This window comes from Neofelis nebulosa, chromosome 7 (genome assembly GCF_028018385.1).
Source record: "Neofelis nebulosa isolate mNeoNeb1 chromosome 7, mNeoNeb1.pri, whole genome shotgun sequence".
Taxonomy (NCBI): domain Eukaryota; kingdom Metazoa; phylum Chordata; class Mammalia; order Carnivora; family Felidae; genus Neofelis; species Neofelis nebulosa.
The window spans coordinates 4,562,546-4,588,090 of record NC_080788.1 but is presented as its reverse complement, the minus strand read 5'-3'; the positions used below and the strand labels follow the sequence as shown (position 1 = coordinate 4,588,090).

General features: G+C 54.4%; 1 protein-coding gene across 3 annotated transcripts in view; it reads right to left on the bottom strand.

Annotated features, from left to right (window-relative positions):
• The window catches only part of AP3B2 (adaptor related protein complex 3 subunit beta 2), a 33,905-nt gene that overhangs the window by 988 nt on the left and 7,372 nt on the right, over positions 1–25,545 (bottom strand). For 2 of the 3 annotated variants that reach the window (XM_058736444.1, XM_058736443.1), the window contains exons 2-24: positions 23,120–23,195; positions 22,899–22,973; positions 22,526–22,621; positions 16,911–17,071; positions 16,569–16,635; positions 16,288–16,470; positions 15,896–16,179; positions 15,413–15,467; positions 14,985–15,056; positions 13,621–13,683; positions 13,109–13,241; positions 12,746–12,855; positions 11,882–12,058; positions 6,564–6,750; positions 5,205–5,323; positions 4,709–4,817; positions 4,304–4,421; positions 3,725–3,908; positions 3,491–3,551; positions 3,056–3,162; positions 2,639–2,867; positions 2,125–2,209; positions 1,818–1,915 (exon numbers count right to left, since the gene is read on the bottom strand). In XM_058736444.1, coding sequence (XP_058592427.1) covers positions 1,818–1,915; positions 2,125–2,209; positions 2,639–2,867; positions 3,056–3,162; positions 3,491–3,551; positions 3,725–3,908; positions 4,304–4,421; positions 4,709–4,817; positions 5,205–5,323; positions 6,564–6,750; positions 11,882–12,058; positions 12,746–12,855; positions 13,109–13,241; positions 13,621–13,683; positions 14,985–15,056; positions 15,413–15,467; positions 15,896–16,179; positions 16,288–16,470; positions 16,569–16,635; positions 16,911–17,071; positions 22,526–22,621; positions 22,899–22,973; positions 23,120–23,195 — 2,849 coding nt within the window. The other variant, XM_058736445.1, reaches the window with a different exon arrangement.

The following is a 25,545-nucleotide window of genomic DNA, read 5'->3' as shown; positions in this document are numbered from 1 at the left end:
CCATCCCTTCACTCTCCCCATGTCCAAGTCTCCAAGTCCCTCAAAAGTCCCTTCTGGAAGCAAGACTCCCTCCTCATGCCACTGCCGTGCATCCCTCCCTTACGTGGCCAAAGTCCTCCCAAGAGGGTTCCATTTCCTCAAGCCCTGGTCTCCTCCAACCCGCTGCAGATGGCCTCTGTCCCCCTGGGCGATGGCCTGCTCTCTGATGTGGGCAGCCTCCTGTCTGCTGGAGCTGAAGGTCTTGGGTCATCCTGGCCTGTAGACCACCCCAGGGCACCCCTTCCACCTCTTACTCTGTTCCTTCTCTCATCCCTCCCCTCCTTCTTCTCCGGAAGCATGCAGGTTTTCCACAAGGAAGTTCCTTGGCCTTCTTATCTTCCCACCCATCTCTCTGCCAGGGGGATCTGACTCATACTCACAGCTTTGGCTGTCACCTCCATCACCTCTGTACTCATGACTCTGACCTAGAGGTGTTTCTGGGGCACAGACCCGCATCTTCAGTGCCTTATTAAACACCTCCTCCTGAATTTCCCAAATGCACCTCACAGTCCTCTTATCTGAAACCAACCATGATCTTCCCTCCTCCCCTGCCTAACCCATTCCTCCTTCTTCCAGATCGGGGCTCGGCACATTACAGACCACAGGCCAGATCCAGCCTGCCAGCTGTACGGCCCACAGTGGTTTTTATATTTTTAAAACACTGGGGCGGGGGGGGGGGGGGATCAAAAGATTAATATTTCATGACATATGAAAATTATGTGAAATTCAAATTTAAGTGTCCATAAATAGAATTTTATTGGAACACAGCCACGCTCGTTCATTTACACGTTATCTGGGGCTGTTTTGCGTTAATAGCAGCAGAGCCAAGTAATTGTAGCAGAGACCACATGGCCCACAAAGCCTAAAACGTTTGCTTTCCGGCACATTATGGAAAAAAGTTTGCCGAGTCCTGGTCTAGGGGAAGGGCACCGAGTTCTCCCTGCCATCCCCACATACCTCCCTCTTCTCCTTCTCAGGGCAGCTGCCCACGGCTGCCCCCTTCCCCCTACCCACCCAGCCCTGCATTCCCTCTGCTGTGGCTCTCATCTGGTTCCCACCTTCTCTCACCAGATCTACTGCAATAGCCTTATAGTCACAGAATTTAGGCCAAGGTCACACACCAAGTGAGTGGCGGGGTCAGAATTTCAAGCCAGGACTCACAAAGCCCCATGTTTCTTCTGCTTAGGCTGTCCCGCCTCTGTTCCCCACTGCAGGCTCCCCCCAGTCCAGTCCTTGCTGTGGGTGCTGCCAGATCCCCCTTGCTGAGGCAGAGGCCTGAAGCTGGCCCCTTCCTCAGACACCTTCGGCGACCTCTGCACTGTTAGGAAAATGAAGTCTAATGAAGTCCTAATCTCTCTCACAGCAGAGGTGGACCTGATAACTTTGGTGACCCCTTCCAGCTCTGAAATTCTGGGATTGAAATGCTTTAGCACAGCATTCAAGACTTCCAGATGCTGGACCAAACATCTCATTTTCAGCTTTGTTCTCATTATCTCTGTGTACCAAACCAAATTGTCTTTCTCCTCAGTTCCTGCAAACTTTCACCAACACGTACTCATGATATTTTCCCAAGCTGGAATGCAGGCCTAGAATTTTCTGCCTGGCTGAGTCCTGCTCTCTCCAAAGCTTCACTGAAGTGTCCCACCCTCTGTGAAGCCTTTGCCAGAGGCCCACGCTCTGACGATGCCGAGGCCCTTCCAGCAGGACTGCACCATGAGCTTCCAGGGCCCCAGTGGGTGGTGCCGAGCCCCTCCCTGTCCACCCTGGGGAGCACTCACCCTGTTCCTTCTTGAACTCATTCTCGCTCATGAACACGGGAGCCATTAGCTCCCCAACGGGTGGCTGAATGGAGACGTAGAACTGCCGGGTTTGGGTACTAGGAAGGGTGGGGAGGAAATGGAGGGAGAAGAAATGAAGTGAGGCACCTTTTCCCCTCACCTCCCACTTTGGAGGCAACAAAGAGTGAGAGAAGATCTGAGAGCTTGGGATGACTTCTGAACCCAGCAGGTCACGATGTATCCCTGATATTCTGCCCCCTCCCCTCTCCAGCCCACCCTCCCACCCCACCCTGAGTTGGATACACACCACAGCTGGAAGTTGGCTGCCTGGGTTGAGTCACAAAAATTAATGCCCATTACAGCAGTGACAGATTCTCCAGGTGCCAGTGACTCTGCAGTGGTATGAGGCAGGGAAAGGGGGACAGGGAAAGATACTGTCACCTGATAGGTCTGGAACCCAGACCCATTCTCTCCTCCACTGCCAGAGCTGACCACCCCTCTATGCACTCCTGGCTTTCTAGGTCCCTGGAGGTATTTCCTGGTTTTCTTCTGAATTCTAAACACCCTTTTCCTACCCACCCTTACCCCATGTAAGTCAGTCCTGAAACAACCAAGGCCCATACTGTCTGCCTCAAGCACCTTCTGCCCTGATACAAACGTGCTTGTTTCCTAGTCTGTACTATCCACAAGGGCACGATCATGTTAGATGCCCTCTCTGTGCCCTCATGGCCTGGCCTGGCACGGAGCGGGCATCAGCAGCCACAGAAAGACTGACACTGCCCAGGAGCCCCCTCCTCCAACATGCCCAAGGCCCTCCGTACCGATTTCAGGGAACTCCTGGATGCTGATGCCGGCGGGCAGTTTGGGGGTGCCCACGTGCAGGCCCTTGATGGGGGTATCAGAGCTGTTGGAGAAGTGGATGTGCAGAGATACCATGTGGGGGTCCCCAGAGAAAGGCTGGCGACTGAAGGTGTAGTCCACGGCCAGCCCCTCACCGGCTACACGGTGCAGCAGCTCCTGCCTCCCAACACCTACCACTGGACTCAGCAGCTGGAGGGGTGGAGGAGGGCCAGTATGGAAATGAACAAGGAGAGAGCCTGTCCCTGCCCTGTCCTCACCTGGGGTCACCCAGCAATGGGGACTCAAAGCTATCCCCTACATCACACCCCTCCTCCACACACACAAATCCACACTGTAAGATGCATCCCAGACATGTGTCCCTCCCCCATCCCACTCACTGAGGGCACCAGCGGGGAGTCTGTGAGCGTCAGGCCCTCCAGGTCAGTAGCCAGACTGGTGGACACGATCGTGGGGGGAGACACAGGCTGGACACTGGGAGGGGTGACTGTGGGAGCAGATGAGGAAGGCTACGATGAGGGAGGCAACATGGAATCGGCTTGGATTGAGCAGGGAACCCAAAGCTCAGCGAAGGAGACGGTTCAGCACCATGGACAGCGAAGCACATGGCCTCCTGGGGGCTCTTATGGGAACACCAGGTGCTGTATCCCAACCCCACACCTGGGGAGGCTGTCCCTCTGCCCTCTTGGCCCCAAAAGTGTGTTCCATCTGCTCCCCTTACCCCGGAGCCCTGGGGAACCTAATCCAGAGCTCCTAGGGACCTTCCTAAGCCACCTTCCCAAGGTCTTCCCCCGGTGACTTCTACCCAAACTCACAATCCTCTAGGTCAAGCAGGGAGATCTCCTTGGCTACCGGGACGCTTTTGCCACTGGGAGGCTGAAAGACAAAAATGGGATACAGGTGCAGGAGGAGAGCACCTGGCCTGTTCTGGGTTGGGTAGATGATGCCATGGTCTATTCTAGATGGTGGGGAGGCGACTGGCCTGCCTCAGGATGTGGGAAAGCCCCCGGCCCATGAGCCCACCCCCCTCTCTGCCCCAAGGCTCTCACTGTTTTTTTCCTCCAAGAGGCAGGTTCCACCTGCTCCTCCTCCGTCTCTGATGTTCTCTCAGATTCTGATGAGCCACTGCTGGAATCGCTGTCCTCCTCTGAGGATGAACCTTCTCCCTGTCCCTCGGGCACCTTCTTCCTTTTCTTCATCTTCCTCTTCTCACCTTCCTCCTCACTCTGTTCACTGGAGGAGAGGGGATGAATGGGGCTCAGGCCCAGCCCAGACACACCTGCCCTTGCCTCACAGAAGAGCAGGAAAAGACCAGGAAAGTGGGGGGAGGGGAGGGAGCCTGAGCCAGTAGAGCCCAGCTGGGCTCCTATGTCTGGGCTCCAGTGAGAACTCTAAACAGGCCTGGGTCCCTGCTCCCCCAATGCTTCTCCCTGCTGTTCCCATGAGGGGGCAGGCTCAGCACAGAGACCCCCTGTAGCCAGCCACAGCAGCCATCATGGGAGTGCACTGGGGGTCTGAAGGCCCCACCAGATCAGGGGCTCTTAGAGTGGCTAAGGCTGAGCATTCCCCCTCCTTTTCCAGAGGAGACCCCTGAACCCCACCAGCCACCTGGCTGGCTCCCCTCTTACCTCTCACTGCTCCTCCCCTTCTCTTCCTCCTGGTCTTCACTATCAGACTCACTGCTGGACTCCCCAGAGCCGCTCTCACTGCTGCTCTTACTGTCCGAGGCACTCTCGGACTCGGGGTCTGTGGAGGAACTGTCTCAGACCCCCTCCCTGGGTGCGGACCTCCTTGGGTCCAGAGCAGGTGCCCTGGGGTCCCAGCTTGACTCAGCACTGAAGCTGCAACCCCCTGAGCTGCTCCTGGCCCCAGATGCCAACCGGACCAACCAGGACACAGGTGGATGTGTATGGCACATGCAATCCCTCAGGACCACCGACTCACACACAGATGCACACAAACTGGTGCATGCCCCCGTGGGCACATGAGGCCATGTGAAGCACACAGAGTCCCCAGCTCTGCTCTCTCCTCACCGCTGTCTGCAGACTCTGTGGGGCCTGACTCCCCCTCTGAGTCAGAATAGAAGGGTTTCTCCTTCTCCTTCCTCTTCTCTCGATTGGAGCACTTGGTCCATTCTGGTACCTGGAAGTGGGGGTGGGGTGAGAGGAGCATTGAATCATGGCTGGGGAGGAGGAAGGAAAGCACAGGGCCTCTTTGCCTCTCACCCTGCCTCTTCTTGGGCCCTGCTTGGCCCTGTCTCCAAGAGGGAATGATGAGGTGGAGGGGAGGGGCAGCACAGGGTACGAGAGAGAGCACCGCACACAGAGCAGAGGGCACACGGCACACGGGCAGGGGGACCTCCGTGTATTCGCCCAACAGGCCCACGTGGGTCTCGATAAGGGACAGATCTTCTTCCTGCATGGGGGGAGGGTGTCAGGAGGGCTGGGCCAGCACGGCCAGGGCTCTCTGCTATCTGTGCCCCCCCCCCCCCACACACACACACAAAATTGAACCCTTCACCCCGCTGACCTCCACGTTCCGCACAGATGGGTCTGGAGCCTCCTCTGGCCAGTCTGGGAGCTCCTGGTAGCCTGTGGCCTTGGCATTGAGCAGGTGGGACAGTGAGCCCAGCTGGAAGTGGTCCCGGTCTGGGGGTAGGGTTAGAGGTCAGGCCAGGAGTAGGTGTCAGGAAATGTCCTGGGAGTTGTCTCCCAGGTGGGGTGGTGATTCTGGCTGGGATCCCTTATCGAGGTAGACAAAAGGGGTGGGTGTGTCCTGTACGGGTTCCTCCACCTTCAGGAAGACAGGCCAGAGGGTCAGGTTGTCTGGCCCGGCTCAAGCAGGAGCTGAGGTATGGGGCAGGTGGGACTGCGAGACAGGGTAGGGGGATGGTTTGGGGAGAGGCTGCAGGCCCATCTGTTTGGTTCTGCCTAACGGGGAGGCAGACATGTGAGTGAGGCTTCTCTTCCAAGGCAGCGGGGGCTGTGTGCCTCAGCACGGCCAGGCTTGGGAAGGAGGCCTAGATGGTATGAGGATAGCAACTGTGAAGAAGAGGCTGGCCAGGCTGGGGCGAGGAGGGGAAGGCAGCCTGGTCAGGCCCCGTGGGGAGAGGTGAGCAGTCTGAACGGGAATGGGAAGAAGTCAAGGCCAGAGGTCCAGCCTGTGTATTGGAGACTTGTGAGCGGGAACAGGTTGGGAAGGAGAAAGGGACTTCCTCCTTCCTGGCAGACGTTCAAATCCGCCCCATCCCTCAGAATTTCCCTGTTCCTGAGGTCCAGGGAAGAGAAAAAAAAATGAACAAAAAGACACCCAGGAGAACCGAGCTTTGTAAGGGAGCCAGGTCCCCTTCAGGATTCCGAGGTCCAGGGAGCCAGCTGGCGGGCTGTCCCCTCCCAGCCTCTCTCAGGGCCCCTATCACAGGACACGAGCCCAAGGACAGAGGCAAGGCTGAAGGCCCAGACTTTGGGCAGAGCTCCAGTGGCAGCCCAGAGCACCAGCAACTTCCTCAGGACTCTTAACAAATCTATACCTCTCCTCTGAATGCTGTTTGACTTCCCACCTTCCGGGATCCTTGGTATTTAAATCTGGATACACAGTGCTGGCTCAGGGAGGGAGGTGGACGGGGGCGCCAGACAAGAGAGGAGCAGGAGCCACGCTGGCTGGGAGGGCAGGGACTCAGGTGAGATGATGCTGGTGGTGGTTGTGGGTGGGAGCGGGGGTGGGGTGAGGGGCAGAGAGACTGGCATTTCTCCCGAAGTCCTGGTGTCTGGCTAAGCCTGGGACCTCAGGGGGAAGATCTGGGTATGGGGTCCTGGCCAGTTCCCCTCCTTCCCACCCCGCCTCCCCCACCCCCCGCCCCTGGAGGTTACCCTTGACTTCAGCTCCCACCTTTGAAGGATGACTCCAACACTGGGGCTGGTTTGGGTGCCAGGAAGAGCTTCTTGGCATGGCGGCTGAGGGCCCCACCCTGCTCCGAGGGGACGATCAGCTGCCGGGTGAAGCGCGCTCGGTCACGAATGTCATAGTTCTGGTCGTACTTGGCCAGACTCAGCACATACTGGGTCAGCAGCTTGGTCTGGGGGACGAGAGGTGGGTCAGCAGCGGTCAGAGACAGCGGGGACACAGGGGGCCCTGCAGCAGATTCTGTAAGCCCCCACCTCACGCAGTGTCTCTCTCCCAGCTGACGGGCGGCTGCCTCCACCCTCTTCCTCTCCCACCTGCCCTCCCTTCACCCTGCCTTTCCTCTCCCCTCCCTGGCCCTGACTCCCGACCCCAGCTTTGACAGCTGCCGGGGGCCTGGTGAGAGAGGTCGCCCCTCTGCAATCTCCTCCCTCTTGGCCGTGAGCTCCATTCTTCCTGAGTCAGTGGTCCCCACTGTCCCAGGCCCAGCTCCTACCCCCATTCCAGGGAGGGCCAGCCTCTTTACTTTAGGATGCTAGGGTGAAAGGAGGTCTAGAACATTCTGCCGGAAATCTCACAGTTCTCAGCCTCCACCACACAGAGGAAAACTAGACAACAGAAGGAGTTGGCGGGGGGCACACGGGGATCCCATTGGTAGGGGCTGTCCTCGTGCCCATTGATCCACATGGTACATTCTGAGCAGCCCAGAGTCTCAGAGGCCATGACCTCCCCTGAAAGGTTCTAGAGAGCAAACTGCCTATGGGTCCACTGTCTGCAATCAAGGCAGCCACATCCTAGGACCCCAAATCTTGATTTCTGCCTTGATCCTGGCCTGCTCTAACCTGCCTTTATGACATGACAGGTAGCAGCTGTCATTCTAGCTCTATGTGCTCCGTAAGGAGCTTCACACGATCCCGTGTAATGTCCACAACTCTTCCGAGAGGTATGTGCAATTGCTCCCACTTACAGAGAAGCAGAGTCAGAAGTGACTTCTCTCGGATTAAGGAGCCAGTCAGTGCTGCTTCTAGACCTGGGCCCGCCTGAGCCGGCAATCCACCTGCTTCCCGACACTGCCTACCTGCTGACATAGGGGGCTGCCCCATCCGGGTCTCCACCAAGCACGTGCATCTCGTGTCCGCACAGCCAGAGTGCCTGGGGTAGCAGGACCCGAAGGAGGAGTCTGGAACCAACCTTGGTCTTCCTGAGGTTTATGGACATCCAGCCACGGACATGGCTGATTCAGGTAACCCAGGGGGAGCGTCAGAAAGACGTCCAGGAGGGGTTTAGCCCCCAGATGCTGACCCAGAATCAGGGCTGCTGCTGTGGCAAAACTAGAGAGCCACTGTGACTCTCAGGTACCTACAACATGGCCCGCAGGGATCTCAGTGGCCTCGCCTTCAGCTCAGTCCCGTCCAACAACAGGAGCACCTGCAACACCGTTCCCATCACAGGAAAGTACTGTCAACTCCATACTCTCCCACGTAGGACACCTCGCAATGGACTTCATCACAGACCTTCCCCTCCCTGGGCCAGACATCGTTTGACTAGTCATGGCGGGCAGATGTCCTTATCAACACGGTCTGATATCAAGATGCTGCCGATTCCCCTCTACAGACTTCCCAGCCGGCTGCTCAGACATTCTCCCTCCCCCAAGTCCTTGGCTAGTTCTGGAAAGAAGTGCTAAAGATCTGCCTCCATCTGTGCACAGACTTAAATGCATATCAGCAGTCAACACAGGAAGGGGCTGGTTCACCCACAACACTGCAGCATTTGCTTATAACAGTTCATTACGCTTCTCCGTCCCAAGAACCCATTCACCAGAAATGATGGCATCCAGTCTGCACCACCCAGACCCTCACCTCGTTCAGCCAGGATGTGCAGGATTTATGGGTGGCTCAAGAGGGCCTGTGAGACACGCTTCAGTGCACCAAGAGCAGAACAAGTTTCCTACGACTGGTGGGAATTCTTCCAGGGGAGAATTTTAAGTGAGGAACGTGGACTCCTTTTTTTTTTTCTTTCTTTCTTTTTTGATATTTATTTATTTTTGGGGAGAGTACAAGTGGGGAAGGGGCAGACAGAGGGGGAGAGAGGATCTAAAGCGGGCTCCGCGCTGACAGGCTGACAGCAGCGAGCCTGATGTGGGGCTCGAACTGACGAACCGTGAGATCATGACCTGAGCCGAAGTTGGCCCCTCAACCGGCCTGAGCTACCCAGGTGCCCCACATGGGCTCCTTTTCAAGAACTGATGCCAACATACCTGCTACCTTGTAACCACCTGTTAAGTCATACTGGGAAAGTGGCTCTTCAAAAACGTGAACCGAAATACATCCTGACCTCACATATAAAAACAAGCTCTAGGGGCGCCTGGGTGGCTCAGTTGGTTGAGTGACCGACTCAGTCCTACCACCCAAAGGAACCGCATCCAGCCACCAACCAGCTCGGAAGTGAACCGTTCCCTGCAAAGCCCCCAGTGAGAGTCCAGCCTCTACCAACAGGTCAGCCACAGCCTTCAGAAGACCTAGTGAAGACAGGCCTAGACTCTCGGCCCACAGAAGTCACGAGAAAATAAGCATGTCGTTCTAAGCCACTAAGTTTATGCTAACTTACTACACAGCGAGAGAAAACTATGATGGATGAAAAAAACACAAAATTAGAAAATAAATCTAGAGGAAATTATATGGGAAGTATTTAATTGGCACATGAATGGGGAAACAGCTTTGTAAATACGAAGCCATCGGAAACAGAAATGAAAAAATTAACACATTAAAGGAAACACAGATGTGCAACTTCTGGATGACTATATACAGGGACCAGAAATGTTTCCTAAGGCTAAGGAAATAGATTATAAGATTGATGGTGGTCTTTTCTAAGTGGTAGACCTATGGCTAATTTAAACTTTTAATTATTATTTTTCTGGGTTTTCCAAACGTGTTATGATGACCATGCATTACGCTTATGATATTTTTTTAAAAAGTTAACCTTTTTTTTTTTTTTAATTCTGCAGAACTTTATCAAAACATTCCATCCACTACAGAGGCCAGATTTGAGCCCCCACCAGGCCCCCACCAGGCCTCCTCCCACACATCTCACCTGACATACAAAAAGCAAACTCCCGCCCAAAAGAACTCCAGGGAGTTGCCCCCAGGTGCCACACCCCCAGGTGCTATAATGACCACCTTCACATCAAGCCTTCTGTCAGTCCATCTATTATCAGAGCTTTTGTGACCTCTGGCCTGGAACCGGATAATCCGCTGAAGGGGCAGAACTTCATCTTGGCCACCACCCAGGCCTCAGCCTGGGCCGGGATCTGGTATGCGCTGGGGGTCAGTAAGCTGGGAATGACTGGGATTGCTGTGGCCCGTAGCAGGCCCGGAATGTCACCCATAATACTGGCAGGGGGAAGCATCACCACTGTTTTGCAAGAACATCCTCCCAGAATGCCAAGGATTCCCTTTTCTCCACCACGCTGAGAACAGGCTGGGAAGCAAAAACGGAAAAAGGGAGGGTGGGAGAGAGGAGAAAACTCTCTTTATTGAATCCAAGAACCACTCTAAAGGGCCTGTGCCTGGGAGGACCCACCTTCAGATAAAGGGTGCCTGGAGGTCAGTATCCATTTGCCTGAACAGCCTACCCTGGGTGCCCTGTTGGGGCTGGGACCCCTGTGGCCTGTCGAGGAGAAGGGTTCAGCTGAACACACCTGAACTCTCTGTGCCAACCCTGACGACAGTTCTCACTGCTCTGCGTTACATACTGTTCTCCCTACTTGGCTGTGAGCATTCGGAGGTCAGTAAACATGTCTCACTGATGGCCACTATCCCAGGACACAGCTCAGTGCCAGGCATATAACTCACAGGTCAGCACTCAGGAAATACACGCCAGATAAAGCAATGAAAAGGTGAACACATAGCTAAGAGTGACAACTCGGGGAAACGCCGCGTGGGCACACCCAGACTCATGAGAACACGCGGACATCACACATCGCCACTCTGGGGCTCAGGATTCCTGCTGGGTCCTCAGCCTAACTGGGTGGCTCCCCACCCATACGGCTTCATCTTTTCAAATGTTCCTCCCACCTGTTACTTCCTCCCCTCTGAAGAAAGGAGGCACACCAATATTTGTTCAGTGACTGAATGCTTCCCCACAGCCTTTTTGCAACCTGCTTCGCCCACGATACTGATGCTGGCACACTAGGTCCCTCATTGCTCCCACGGGTGACTGGTGCCTCTTCCAACTCCTGATGAGTATCCCAGCCCATGATGGCCCTGCCTCCCCAGCTCAAGTCCCTGGGCCCACCCTTGTCACCACGGATCAAAGGAAACACTGAAGAAGCACGGGTGCCCCCATCCAAAGACTCCATGGGACGGCAAAGAGGCCACCTGCAGGCCAGCAGGGACGTCACAATCTCCAGGGTGTAGCCAAGCTGCTGACCCCAGCCACCTGCGCAGATACTTTGCTCCACAGGTTGCCAAACTTTTTCTAGAAAGGGCAGAGAGGAACTATTTTACGCTTTGTGGACCATATAGACTCTTGCAACTAGTCAACGCTGCTGTTGTAGCACAAAAGCATCCATAGACAATGAATGAATGAATGAAGATAGCTGTGCCCCAATAAAACTTTATTTACAAACACAGACAGCAGGCTGGATTTGGTCCACGGGCGATATAGTTTGCCAACCTCCACTTCCCTCAGCTGAGTGGGGCAGTGAGTGTGGGAATGGTCATGGCCCTTGGTGTCTCCAACCCCTTTAAGCTCTGCACGTTACACTTAATTCTTAGGAGAATCTCCCGGGACCATCTCAGGAGTTCACCCAAGAAGCTTCTTATATCCTGGTATTCCAGCTTAGTGGAGCCATGCCCTTGGCTATGCAGAGATTTGCCCTCATATCCCTGGCACAGACTGGCCAAACATCACCAAGCTTTGGGAGTAAGGACAGATCACATCTCGTGGAACACATGTTCTCCCACCGGCGCGTGTCATCGCTGGCTCCTCCCTCGCTCCCACTCAGCTGTGGTTCTTTAGGGCCCCATTGTTCCAAAGGCAGCAGGTAGGAACACTCGCACAGGTGGACTGGAGGTCGCAGCCCCGTAGGAGAGCCTCTTCACCTGTGGCCACCACCCCCACCCAGCCCTTGAGAGTAGCCGTGGACACGGGGACACTGGTTATCGGGAGAGACCGGATGTTTGCCCTGAACTCTCTCATCAGAAAGAGAGGCTGGAGTTCACACCTACCTGGTGAGGGTCCACGGACTCCTCCCTGGGCCATTTCTGGGGCCCGGTGTGTTTTAGGGGGCATCTCTCAAGCCTTACCTGCTTAGAGTTAGTCAGGTAGAGCTTGGCTGCCAGGTTGATGATCTGCAGCTTGACGATGTCCTCCTCTGCCGTGAAGGACTTGGCCATCTTTCTCAGGACGTCAGGCGCGATCTTGGGGACGTGCTCACAGTACTCGCCGATGAGCCACAGGATGCTGGCCCGGGCCATGGGCACCTGTGGGTGCGTAAGAGGAGTCAGGACTGGGGCTCGTGTGGAGATGTGGGTGGGCATGTGGCCTGCCAGGGAAATGGCATTCTTCCCGCGTGTGCTGGGCCAGGAACTGCGGGGTTCACACCCCTGTCCCGTGGGACAGACTAGAAGGTGAACGTTTCCTAAGCAGCATCCCCCCCTCTGCCCTGGGGGTTCGCTAGCAAGCGCAGAGCTTCCAAACCCCAAAGTCCGTCCAGGTTTTGTCTAAAAGACCGATTTCCTAGATCCGTTGTACCCTCCGTGCTTTAGTTCCATGCTATTCTTCCCGAACCTTCAAGGAATACCTTATCTTAGTGCTTCAAGTTACTGGTGCAACAGCAACACGCTAGGTTTTTCCAGTGCACCATCGGCCACCCTCTGGCCAGTGCACCTTTGGCTTTTCACCCGCAGCCAGAGCTTTGGAGAAAACACGAGCGGCGGTACAGGTCTGGGAGCTCAGCAAGGGACCCTCAAGGGGAAAGCGAATCTTGGGCAACGAGTCAGGGTTGCCTGGTCCCGCCTTTTCCCTTTTTCCACCTGCAGGCCCTTTCGGAGCCAGCACGGAAGGTGTGGAAGTCGGTTTCATCAGGGCTAGCGTGTTGCATCGCGGGGTTTTAAAATCATGGGGAGGAGGCGGGGACGGGAGGGCAACACGGGAGGTTCCTCCCTCGCCTGGATGTTGTCCGTGAGCTTGGCCAGGTGCTTGATGATCTCTCCGTGCTGCGCGGGCTGCATCTGCAGCAACTTCTTAATGACAACCACCGACTCTGCGACCACCAGCTCTGCGGAGCGGGAAGGGAGAGTGTGGGCCCGGGGCGGTCACATGACCACACGCAGGTAGACGGACACCCCTGCAATGCCCCCGGACCCTTGGCTCTCTTCCACAACCCTGTGCACTCCTCTGGTGGCCCTCGGGGACGCAGGAACACTTAAGACACGCATGGAGGCGGACAGAGGGACGAACACGCGTTGTGCCTGGACGGATAGGTGCACACCCTCTGGTCGTCCAAGTTGGACACGCAGACAAGCACTGACCGTCGCGGTTGGACAGCAGCTGCACCAGGCCGTTGAGACAGGTGTCACGGACTCGGCCGATGTTGGTTGCACAGCGTCCAATGGCCTGGATAGTGGCTGCTACAAAGTCCTTGTCCATGCTGCGAATGTACGTCTGTGGGACACCACAACAGAGTGACCCCCAGCAGGCAGTGACCCTCAGTGATTCTGCCGGCTTGCGGGTGACCTTCAGGGAAGCTTGTCACCCCTCATTCAATCACTCATCATGCTAGAGACTAAACTCTGGGAGAGAGAGTGACGCCCTCAGCCACCGTGCGTGTCCCTTAGCCCAGAGCCAGCAGAAGGCTCTGGGAGGGGGCCTAAGACAACACTTTTTCCACTTCGGGCTCATAAGAGAAAGTTGGCCCATCGGGACGATTCTCACTGAGCACAAGGAGCTGCGGGCACCTCTCGTGGACCCTCCGGCAGGCAGCTGGGCCCCAGCCCGACCCGAACTCCCGTAGGACAGTAGGGGTGTTGGGCCCCGGCCCTACCTGGAACTCCCGTAGGACAGTAGGGGTGTTGGTCTCATTGGCCAGGTTGGTCAACACTTCCAGCTGCAGGGAGACAGAAAGCGGGCAGGGTGGCCCGCAGGGTTTCTGTGCCCCCAAACCCCTCATTCCAAACACACTTCACAGACCGGGAAACAATCCCACGGACGGCCCTGCGTCATCCTTAAACTGATGAAGGAGATGACAGACTGGGAAACTTTCCCAAAAGGCAGGAGGACCAGTTTGTCTCTTAAATGGATGTCCTGACAGAGGACGCTTATAGAATGATCCTGTCACCTCTCCACCTCCATAGAAAACAAAGCCTCCTGTTGCTTTTAGGCTAAAGAGCAATGTCCTTACCACGGTCTATAAACCCCTGTGGGATCTGACCGCTGTCTACCTCTGTTTTCACACCACTCTCCCCCTTGCCCTCTATGCTCCAGTCATACTGGCCTCTTGTCAGACCTCTTCCTGCCTCAGGGCCTTTGCATATACTGTTTCTTCTGTGGGGAGCAATTCTTGCCATTCCTGCCCCTGCACTTGCATAGACAATTCATATTCATTTCTCAGGCCTCAGCTCAAGCCTTGCTTCCTAGAGGAAAGCTTCCCTGACACAAGACTAGACGTCGTCCTAGTCTATGCTCTGACAGCCCTCTGCACTTCTCTTTCTTACCATATTTCTCAAGTGGCTTTTTACATTTGTCTTGTGATTGGCTGCTCAATGTCTCCTTCTCACCCCAACTAGACCGTCGGCTCCCCAAAGACAAGGTGTCTGATGAGTTTGCCCTGGCTTGTACCCCTAGATCTAGCTGTAACTGACACAGAGTAGATGTTCAGAGAGTCGCGACTAACTGCTGCTGAATGAAAACTACTCCATAAGAGCAGGCAGAGCCCGAATGGAATGTGGGTATGGGCTTCTGACACCTTTTCTGTGGGTGTATGTTTGCATAAAAGCCTGAGGGGGAAGATGTGTGGGGGCGAGAACACCGTGGGTGGAAGCCAAGAGACTGTAGCTAGCAAAGTATGAATTCTGGAATCAGCAGGACTGACTCTGGGGTAGCAACCTCACCTCCTGGGGTCTGCATTTTTATAAAATGGGGATAATGTACACTTCCTGAGGTTATTATGAAAATCAGGTTACTTCACATATGAAAAGTGCCACGTATCTATTGGATAACAGGCAAAGGGCAGCTCCCTCCTCCGCCCCGGCCCCCATTAGCCCAGCTTCCTGGGCCAATACTCCTGGGTGGAGTGGCCACAGGTTCAGAAATAGGCCGGCCCCAAGGTGGCCACTGTGGAAATCCCAGCGGGTAGGTGGGGGCAGGAAGGGGGCGGAAAGGCCGCAGGCACTTCTGTCCATCGCTCACCTTCAGGATCTTGATCTGGGTGGGGTCGGTGGATCTGATGTAGAAGCTCTTCAGGTAGGGCTCAAACATACCCTGTTGTGAGAGAAGCAGCCCCAAGGAGCTCCACCGCAGCCCCAGACTGGGGCTTCTCCAGAGCTACCCCACCTCTCCCGTTCTGGGGCCCAGAATCCTTCCTGCCTCATCGCTGCCCTTCCCACCCCCCTCTCAGATCTGACCAGGACTTTCTTCGCCAGATTTTCCTCCCTCGGCGGCCCTCAGGACCCAGACCCTGCTTCTCCTCCGTGTTTGGGGTCTCCCGTTTGCATTCTCTCCACAGCGAAGGCACTCCCCATCCTGCCTGTCCCCAATGCTCCCCCCCCCCCCACCGCCCTGCACTCGCAGGAGCCACCCCTCGGCATATGCGAGGGCAGCCTAGGTCACTTGCTCACCCGGCGCTTGATGGACATGGTGGCCACGTTCTGGAGCACCACGTACTGCACCTCACTACGGAGAGGACAGGAAAGAGGTATCTGGGCCCCTCGACGGGGCCCAGGGGCAGCGAGTGGAGGGAAGAGAGGTGGGCCAAATAGGAGGGCGGGGAGGGCACCGGTCGGAGGAGGGCAAGACTGGGGTCCGTACAGGGTGGAGGGGTGAGGTGAAGGCGCGGGGCGTGATACGCCCAGGGTTTGAGAGAAGCCGGCAGGACCAGCCCCCCCATCATGGGCGGGGCGGGGCGAGGTACGTCAGCCCCCGGTGTGGGCGGGGCGGGCTAGCCCACCCACCCCTCCCCGTGTGGGCGGGGCGCGGCCGGGCGGGTCGGCCCACGGGGTGGGCGGGGCGAGGCCGGGTGAGTCAGCCCACTGTGTCGGCGGGGCGGGGCGGGGCGGGGCGGGGCGGCCCACGATGTGATGTGGGCGGGGCGGGACGCGCACCTGTGGCTGCGCAGCAGTCGCACTAGCGCCTTGGCGATGACGCCCACCTCCGCCTTGGGCGCCAGATGGAAGTAGAGCTGGGCCACCGCCATGACCACGGCGGCGCTGCGGCTCTGCAGCAGCGGCTTGGTGTTGCGCAGCAGCAGCCGGTGGTCGGGGTCCATGACGTAGGGCTTGCGGGCGGGCAGCGCAGCGGTGGCCGCCTCCTCCGAGCCCGGGCCCTTGGCCTCGTCCTCTTCCGAGCCGTAGAAGGCTTTCTCCGGGTTCTCCTCCAGCAGAGATTCCTGCTGGCGGAGACAGGGGGAGGGGGTGTCGGGGGCAGTGGAAACCTCCTCCCGGCCGCCCTCCTACGCACGCTGCCACAGCGAGGCCCGGGCACCCGGCCCACTCACGTTCTGGGTGGGGCTCAGGAACTGCGTGCGCGCGTAGCGGGTGAGCATGCTGATGATGACCACCTGCCCCCACTCCTCCACGTCGATGAGCAGGTTACAGAGCTTCCGGTAGTTCTTGTGTATCAGGTCGATGCGCTCGGGGCAGACCTCCTCGAAGGCCATCACCACACTGCCCGCCACCAGCTGGGGAACGGTCGGTGGCAAGAGGGTGAGCCGGAAGGGCAGAGAGCGCTTGCCCCGTCTCCCCTCCACCACCCGTCCCTGTGCGCCCATGTACACACCGTGGTCTTGTCGGCCAGAAGTTTCTCAATGACCTCGATCAGCTGGTCCTTCTGGTCCGAATCCAAACTGTGGGAGAAACTGTTAAGAGGGATTTGCCCCCCCCCCACTTCCCACCTTTGTAATATTTGCCCAAACTGTGCTCACCTCCCCTACCCCAACCCTGTTCGTTAAGAAGTGTGAGCTGCCACCACCGCAGTTCTCCATCTCTCTCACTTCCCCAAACCGTCTTCAACCATCTGAGTACAAAAACGGGGCAATCCGCAAGGCTTGGGAGAGGCCAGGGGTGGGCCCGGGGTTGGGAAACACTCCCCTGAGGAGCTAGGGGCGCGGCCGGGGCGTACCTGTAGAGTTTAGGGATGGCGTGAGCAGCTGTTTTCCGTACATAGGGTGACATGTCCGATGCAGCTTCCTTGATGGCCAGCATCATGATGGGCACAATGATGGGCACCCGGATGCTAGACAGGACGCGGAGGGCGCTGGCCCGAATCAGCTGGTTGGGGTCCTAAGGGCAGAGGTGGAGGCAGAGCCATGAGAGGGCACAATGGCCTGATGGAAAGGCCACACCTGTGGAACTCACTGTCCCTAGCTACCTACCACCGGTTCTTGCCTCCCTGAGTGATTGCCCCTGCTAGGTACCCGGGGTGGGAGGGGGGTACTACTTGAGGGAACTGTTGGCCCCTGTTGCAGACATTTGACGCCCGAACAGTTAGGGCGATGGGTTGCTTCACTTTCGGGAAAGGTAAGAATCTTTCAGAATACCTAAAGTTCCTGAAACACCTCCTGGTCCCTGCGTGGGGGTGGGGGTGGGGGTGGGGGGGTCTTTGTGTTGATGCAAGAGCTGACTGCCAGCAAATGCAAGCTGTCCTGCCTTCCAAAGAGTTGGTTAACACTCCCTTCTCCCAGCAACCTCCCAAAAGTTGATCTTCTTCCTCTTCCTCCAGTGTTTAAAACAGAATAGGTATGTAGTCCCCTTCTCTTTGTTCCTATGCTTCCAATCCACACCTGAGAAGAGCGTTAGACACAGTATATTGTAATAGTGCACGAGGGGCAGCAGTAGCTGTAAATTGCTGTGAATCTTTTTTTTTTAATTAAAAAAATTTGTTTAATGTTTATTTATTTTTGAGAGAGAGAGAGAGAGACAGAGACAGAGCATGAGTGGGGGAGGGGCAGAGAGAGAGGGAGACACAGAATCCGAAGCCGGCTCCAGGCTCCGAGCTGTCAGCACAGAGCCCGACGCGGGGCTTGAACCCACAAACCTCGAGATCGTGAGCTTTAGTCGGAGCTTAACCATCTGAGCCCCCCAAGGCGCCCCTGCTGTGAATCTCACAGAATGCTGGGCAACGGGAGAGGTAACTGGACACTAAAGAGCAGACACTTCACTGATGTTCTAAAATGGAGAAAGAGAAGATCCACAAAATGACAGGGGAAGATGATGGTAACCCCTGTCAAAATTCTACAGTTGATTTTTAAACACATGGTTTAGAAACACGTATTTAAAAGGCAGGAGTCCGTATTTTCTTAGAGTCGAATCATATCATATCCACTGCTATAACCTGTATTTCTTTTTTCCCCCCTTTTATTTGGAAAGGATTATGGATTCACAGGAGGCTACTAGAAAAAATTCTTTTTTCCTTTTTGATAGGGTAACTAGGCTGGTCGATATTAACACTGTGTATGTCGATTTCAGCAAGGCATTGGGGGGAGCCTCCTAGCATTGCCTAGATTGCCATTTTGATGCAAGCCTTTTGTTTTACTTAATATATAATCATTTTAAGAGCAGAATTCATATCTATTTTGTCTCTGTATCACCACAGCCCTTTACATGTGAAAGGGGTTAAGAAATTTTTCTGCTATTGAATAAGATCCTTTCTAACAAGATAAGAAAGTGCCAGCTGACTGTATAATTAGATGGATCCACAACTTGGTAAAACGTTGTGCTTGGGGAAGGTTGATTAACAGATTGGTGTCAACTTGGAAACATGATATGCCAGGGGACTCACAATCTGATGCCCTGGTCTGTACAATCTATTAACATGTTGGAAGACACAAAATCAGGAGGACAAAATTAAGATTTAGAATCGCCCCGAATTGGATGTTATGCTAAGCCAATAAAATGAAATATAATAGGGCTTCATAAGGGATTCCAGGGACCAACTGCATAAAGACAGGATGTAGGGAGACCTAGATTATCTGACTGCTCACTGGAGGTTTGTCTGAATTGAGCCAACTACATTAGTGAGCTGCTAAGAAAACAGTCTCAGGCTGGCTTGATAAAAAGAAGGGAGAAAACTGGATGGAAATGAATGGTTCTAATGTGCAGGAGAGCCCAAAATCATTAACAACAACAGAAAGAAAATGAGTTTTAGAGGAACACATATATCATATGATACCATTTACAAAACAATATTGTATATTATTTACAAATGTGTAAATAAGCCGTGAAAGAATAAATACATACACATGAATCATAAACAGAAGATACATAGGGGGCTTTGGCTGTTGATAAATGTTTTGTTTCTTATGCTGGGTATACAGATATTCACTTTATTATTCTTTGTGTCTTTTGTGAGTCTGAAATAAATTAAAAAAAATTATAGCTCTGGAGGTTTTGACACGATATAATGCTTAAAAAAAAGTTGTAGTGTCTAAAAATGGGGCGAGTTGCCTTATGAAGGAGTGACGTCTCTATCACTGGAGATGATCTGTCAGAGGGTCATGTTCTAGAGCAAAGGTTGGCATACTACAGCCCTCAGGCCAAATCTGTCTTCTGCCTTTTTTATAAATAAAGACTCATTGGAAGCTGGCCATGCCCACTCATTTATGGCTTCTTACACACTTCAAGGGCAAAGTTGAGTGTTGCAAGATTGATGCTGTATGGCCCTAAAAAGTCTACATTACTCTCTGGCAGGATACAGAAAAAGTTTGCTGACCACTGTTCTAGAAAAATCATTTCATTGAATGGGCTCAGTGGGCACAAGCAGAGGAGGAACAGAGCACGAGCAGGGGAGGAACAGAAAGAGAGGGAGACACAAAATCCGAAGCAGGCTCCAGGCTCCAAGCTGTCACCACAGAGCCCAACGTGGGGCTTGAACCCACGGACCATGAGATCATGACCTGAGCCGAAGTCGGACACTTAATGGGCTGAGCCACCCAGGTGCCCCTCTGGTTTTCTCAAAGGGGAAATTCAGGGGCAGACTGTAGAAACTACAGCTAAATGTAAAGCCTGTGCCAAAAATTCCAGAATGGGGGGCGCCTGAGTGGCTCAGTTGGTTGAGCGTCCGACTTCAGCTCAGGTCATGATCTCATAGTTTGTGGGTTCGAGCCCCACATCAGGCTCTGTGCTGACAGCTCAGAGCCTGCAGCCTGTTTCAGATTCTGTGTCTCCCTCTCTCTCTACCCCTCCCTTGCTCATGCTCTGTCTCTCTCTGTCTCAAAATAAATAAACATTAAAAAAATTTTTTTTTTAATTCCAGAATGGTTCTTCCAAAATGATTTAACCCTGATTCAAACCAAAAGATTACTTGCCAATCTAGACAGATCAATGGATTGATCCCGTGGTTTTGACTTTAAAAGTTAACATAGCACCACGTGTGGTCTAAAGAGACCCCGGTATTGCCGAATGAATGACGGGTATATTCAAGTGCCTGCGCTTCCTACCCCACCTCAGAGAAGCAGACCCTGTCGGCCTCTCCTGCTCGCCACAGCACAGTGACCCAGGGGGGCAGTCAATCCTCCCCCCTGCTCAGCAACCCACAGAACCAGCTGGACATGAAAAGCTGAGCTGGACCTTTCAGAGACACTCTCACAGGAATGTGAACCAAATACGTGGAAAGTCTAGGGAGGGGAGTTAGTGGTTGACATCTGACATCTGGCAGTGATACTGTCTTCTGTATCCTTGACATATATACAGACCAGAAGGGCACACAGTGGAGACCATCAAGCATACGTTTAATATGCAAAACAAAAGGTGAGGATATTCAGCTGAAATAGTGAGAAGGGATTCAGCCCCCACTCTATTCTAAAGGACTTGAGGGGCGCCCGGGTGGCTCAGTCGGTTAAGCATCCAATCTCGGTTTCGGCTCAGGTCATGATCTCACAATTTGGTGAGTTCGAGCCCCACATCAGGCTCTGTGCTGACAGGGCAGAGCCTGCTTCGGATTCTGTCTCTCCCTCTTTCTCTGCCCCTCCCCCACTCACACTGTCTCTGTCTCTCTCAAAAGAAATCTATAAACTTAAAAAAAAAAAAAAGATTTAAAGGACTTAAATCTTCCTGCCCCTTCCCTTAAGTGATTTCAATTTCGACATGCTCCAAAAAGCCTTTCAGTACAACAGACGGACAACAGTCTTTCAAAGTGGGTGTTCTGCAGACACTGGGGCATCTCACACAAGTCAGCTACTTCCGGTGCCAAACGGAAGACTCATCACCTGTTTCAACTCTAGAGGAATAATCCGCTGTACTGAACTCACTGAGAACGGGCAGCCGGGTGTTATGGCGTCTGCGCTGACCTTCGAACCCAACCTCTCCCGCAGGGTGAATCTTGATGTCTTCCTCTCCACGGAACTCATTTGTTTTCAGTAAACCCTTTTGTCCTCCCCGAGTTCCAAAGTCATCGTTCTCCACAGAAACCCGGACTTGATGAACCTCCTAGTGCCAAGGCTGTGACACACGGAGGTGAGGAACCCAGGCCAGCTGTCCCCTGCCCAGAAGCCTGTCTGAAGGATGTCGACTTCTGCCCGGTTGTGGACCACGATTCCTTCACACCAACGGGGGCGAGACCCAGGGCTCTCTGCTCTCAGGGACGCAAGTGGTTTATGTTTGAGGCGGCCATTATCACAGGCTCCTCAGAGGAGGAGAGACACGGTCTCTGGGCAGCCACCTCATCTCTCAAGCCCCTTCTGAGCTGGCCTCCACCCTCTGGGGGTCCCACTAATGAGGGAGCCAAAGGCAAGCTGAGAGCAAAGCACGAGCTAGAGCTAGCCATCCCCCCTCCCCACCGGGTGGGACACGTGTGACACTCCTCAGACACTCCTGGCTGCCCGAGGACACAGGAAAGGGAAAAACAAATAGCTAACTGATGGCGATCACGGTCCCGCGGGACGTGGGTCTCCATCAGTCTGAAACTGTCTTAATGATTTGTAAGAAAAAAGGGCAGTCTCCAGAATCCTATAGACTCAATTTCCTGGAGCCCTAACATCACCCTCCCCTCCATGGTGATGGGGGAAACAAAGACAAGAAGAAAATGTAGATTAAAATTAAATTAAATCTTTTTTGAGAGAGAAAGAGAGAGAAGCAGGGCTCTGTTTCTACCCAAAGTGGGGCTCGTGTTCACCCGATGCGGGACTCGAAGTCCCGGAACTGTGAGGTCATGCCCCGAACCGACGTCAGATGCTTGCCACCCAGGAGCCCCAATAAAATTAAATTTCTTTACAACCTGCAGCCCACTGACAAATACCCGAGGCAGGCAGAGTAGAACATTCCTGCGGGAACTCCCTTCTGTCTTAATGTGAATGCTTTGCTAGAGGGAAAAATAACTTCAGCTCAACAAGAGCAAGGCCTCCAGTATCTGAAGAGTCCTCTTTAGCATAGGAAAGTCCGCTTGGAAACCTCCCTCTTTCCTTAACACCCGCCCCCCCCAACTTCCTAGTATGTAACCAGTGTCTCCTCACAGCCCCAGTGCAGCTCTTTCTGCCCACGAGTCCTGTCCCCGTGCGTTCATAAAATCACCTTTTTGCACCAAAGACATCTCAAGAGTTCCTTCCCGGCCATTGGCTTGGACCCCACCCCCCCCCCAACACTTAACACCACAGCAGCACCGGTCCTCTTGTCTGACTCTGACCCTCCCAAGTCTAGGCGGACAGGAAAGGGCCTCCAAGACCGTCCCCCACGCACAGGCCTCTCCCTGGGCTGCCCCTCCAACGTGGCGCCCGCGAGACCCGGCCCGGGGCGCGAACTGACCTTCAGGCCGCGCTGGAAGGTGGAGATAGACAGCAGGGCCAGATCTTGTTGTTCTTCCGCGTAGCGCACCAGGTACACGTAGACCAGCTTCTTCACCTGGGAGCAGAAGGGCTTCTCAGCAGGACTGGCGCCCCCACCCACCCAATGAGACGTCACCGCCTGGCCGGCTGTGGTCCCGAGTGCGCCCCGGGGTCCTTGGCTCGGATCTACGTCTGCTTGGGGGACGCAGGAACAGGGTCTTCTCCTGAGCCGAGGGCATCCCGAGCAAGTCGGGCCCCCGGGGGGCCGCATGGTGCCTTTCCTCACCCCGACCGGCTGGCGCTTACTCCCGGTGGGGGCGGGCGCGCGAGCCCCCTCGCCCCGCGCTGCCTACCTCTATGTTCTTACAGGCCACGTTCTTCACCACGGCCGGAAACAGGTCGGAGGCGTTCTTTCCCCTGGCGATCATCTGGGGGGGGGGGGGGGGGGGGGGAGGGCCGCAGTAGGGGGAGAAGGGAGGAGGCCCACACTTATTAGGAGAAGGTCCACCGGGAGCCCAGAAGGGCTGCTCTTCGACCCCTCCCGCGGACCGGGGCGGCCCCTTCCCCCACTCACAGCCACGATGGTCTTCATGGCCTCCAGCTTGAGGGAATCTTTGTTGGTGTCCAGCATCTCCTTCAGGTCATCATGCCTGGGGGTGGGGCAGGCACAGGGGGTCAGCGGAGGGTACGAGGGTGGGGCTGGGGGTATCCTCCGGGAGGATCCAGGCAGAAGGAAGGGACACGGGCAGGGGACTTGGGGTCAGGAGAAACGCGGGCCTGCCCGTGGTATGGGTTGAACTGGGTCCTCCTCAAAAAAGATATATCGAAGCCCTAACCCCTAGGACTCCAGAATGTGACCCGATTTGGAAATAGGGTCGCTGCAGTTGTAATTTGTTAGGATGACGTCACACCGGGGTAGGGAGGGCCCCTAATCCTGTCCCTCGGGTGTTCTGGTAAGAAGACAGCCACGTGGGGCGCCTGGGTGGCTCAGTCGGTTAAGCGTCCGACTTCGGCTCAGGTCACGATCTCGCGGTCCGTGAGTTCGAGCCCCGCGTGGGGCTCTGGGCTGACGGCTCCGAGCCTGGAGCCTGCTTCCGATTCTGTGTCTCCCTCTCTCTCTGCCCCTCCCCCGTTCATGCTCTGTCTCTCTCTGTCTCAAAAATAAATAAACTTAAAAAAAAAAAAAGAAGAAGACAACCACGTGAAGGGATAGAGACGCAGGGAGAATGCCATGTGAAGACGGAGCATTGGAGTGATCCATGAAAGATTGCCAGGAAACTACCAGAAGCTAGCAAGGGGCGAGGAAGGATCCTCCTACAGGTTTCAGAGGGAGCACGGCCCTGCAGGCACCTTGATTTCGGACTTCCGGCCTCCAGATCTGTGAGACCGTAAAGTTTTGCTGTTCTAAACCATGCACTTGGCAGTACTTTGCTACAGCAGGGCCCTAGGACACCCATACAGCCAGTGACCCAGAGCCAGAAGACAAGGAAGGGTTCGGGGTGGGAAAGGTGTGGACTCCGCCCAGAGAATGGCCGGTTGGGTAGATGGGAAGGATCTGGAGCCAGTGCAAAGGAGGCGGTGTCAGAACAACAGCAGGATGCCCTTGCCCTTGCCCCACGAGTGTGTTCCCAGGCCCCAACTCCAGGACTGGACTGGACGGGTCCCGGTCACTCCAGAATCTGGTGAGATGGTCTCCCAGCAAAAGCCAGACCCGTCACTTAACATTCAACAGTGATTACAGGAAGTGAAAAAACCCTAATGGGAGAAATAAATGAAGATCTGAACAAATGTCCCCTTGCACGTGGCTGAAGGGAATACAGGTAATCCTCAGGCCGATACACAAATTTCATGCAATGTCCATTGAAATTTCAGTGAAGGCACTTGGTCAAACCTCCTCAAATGGCAGCAAAAACCCCAAAGAATAGTTTGGGGAAAGAAGAGAACAAGGCCACAGTGACAGACAACACACCCTCCTGAAATTCAAAATACAAAACAACATGACAGTGACCAAAAGCCCCGTGGTACCAGGATAAAAGATAGAAAGTCAAAGGTCATATGGGACAAGTTCATAAATGGATCTAAATGGATACATTAGGAACAAGAACTCACCAATGGAAGGAAGAACCATTTTTTCCTGTAAATAAACACCGCTGGGACAAACAAGCAGCAAAGATTTTAACTTGCACATGCATCTCACACCTAAATAAACCCTGCACCTGTTATTTTTTTTAATGTTTATTTATTTTTGAGAGAGAGAGAGAGAGCACGAGTGGGGGAGGAGCAGAGAAAGGGAGACTCAGAATCCGAAGCAGGCTCCAGGCTCCCAGCTGTCAGCACACAGCCCGACGCGGGGCTCGAACCCACAAACTGTGAGATCATGACCTAAGCTGAAGTCAGACGCTTAACCAACTGAGCCCCCAAGCACCCAAGCACAAACAAATAACGTTTAGTGACATTATTTTTAAATATGTAAGTTATAAAGGGGAAATTTTTACATTCAAGGTCATAAAGTTATCAGTAACCAGATGGCTGGGTTCAATTTTATTTTAACTTTGGTATATAAAACAAAAAAATAAAATAAAATAAAATAAAATAAAAATGAAAGCAAATAAGGCGACTGTATTTGTTCCCTAGAGCTACCGTAACAAAGTACCACAGACTGGAAGGCTTAAACGACCTATATTATTTTCGCACAATTTTGGAGACTAGAAGTCTGAGGCGGTGTCAGGAGGCATGGTTTCTTCCGAGGCCTCTCTCCTGGCCTCACAGATGACTGTCTTCCTGTATCTTAAAATTTTTTTAAATGCTTATTCATTTTTGAGAGAGAGACAGAGACAGAGCACCAGCAGGGGAGGGGCAAGGAGAAGGGGAGACACAGAACCTAAAGCAGGTTGCAGGCCCTGAGCTGTCAGCACAGAGCCCGACCCGGGGCTCGAACTCACAGACCATGAGATCATGACGGGAGCTGAAGTCAGACGCTCAACCGACTGAGCCACCCGG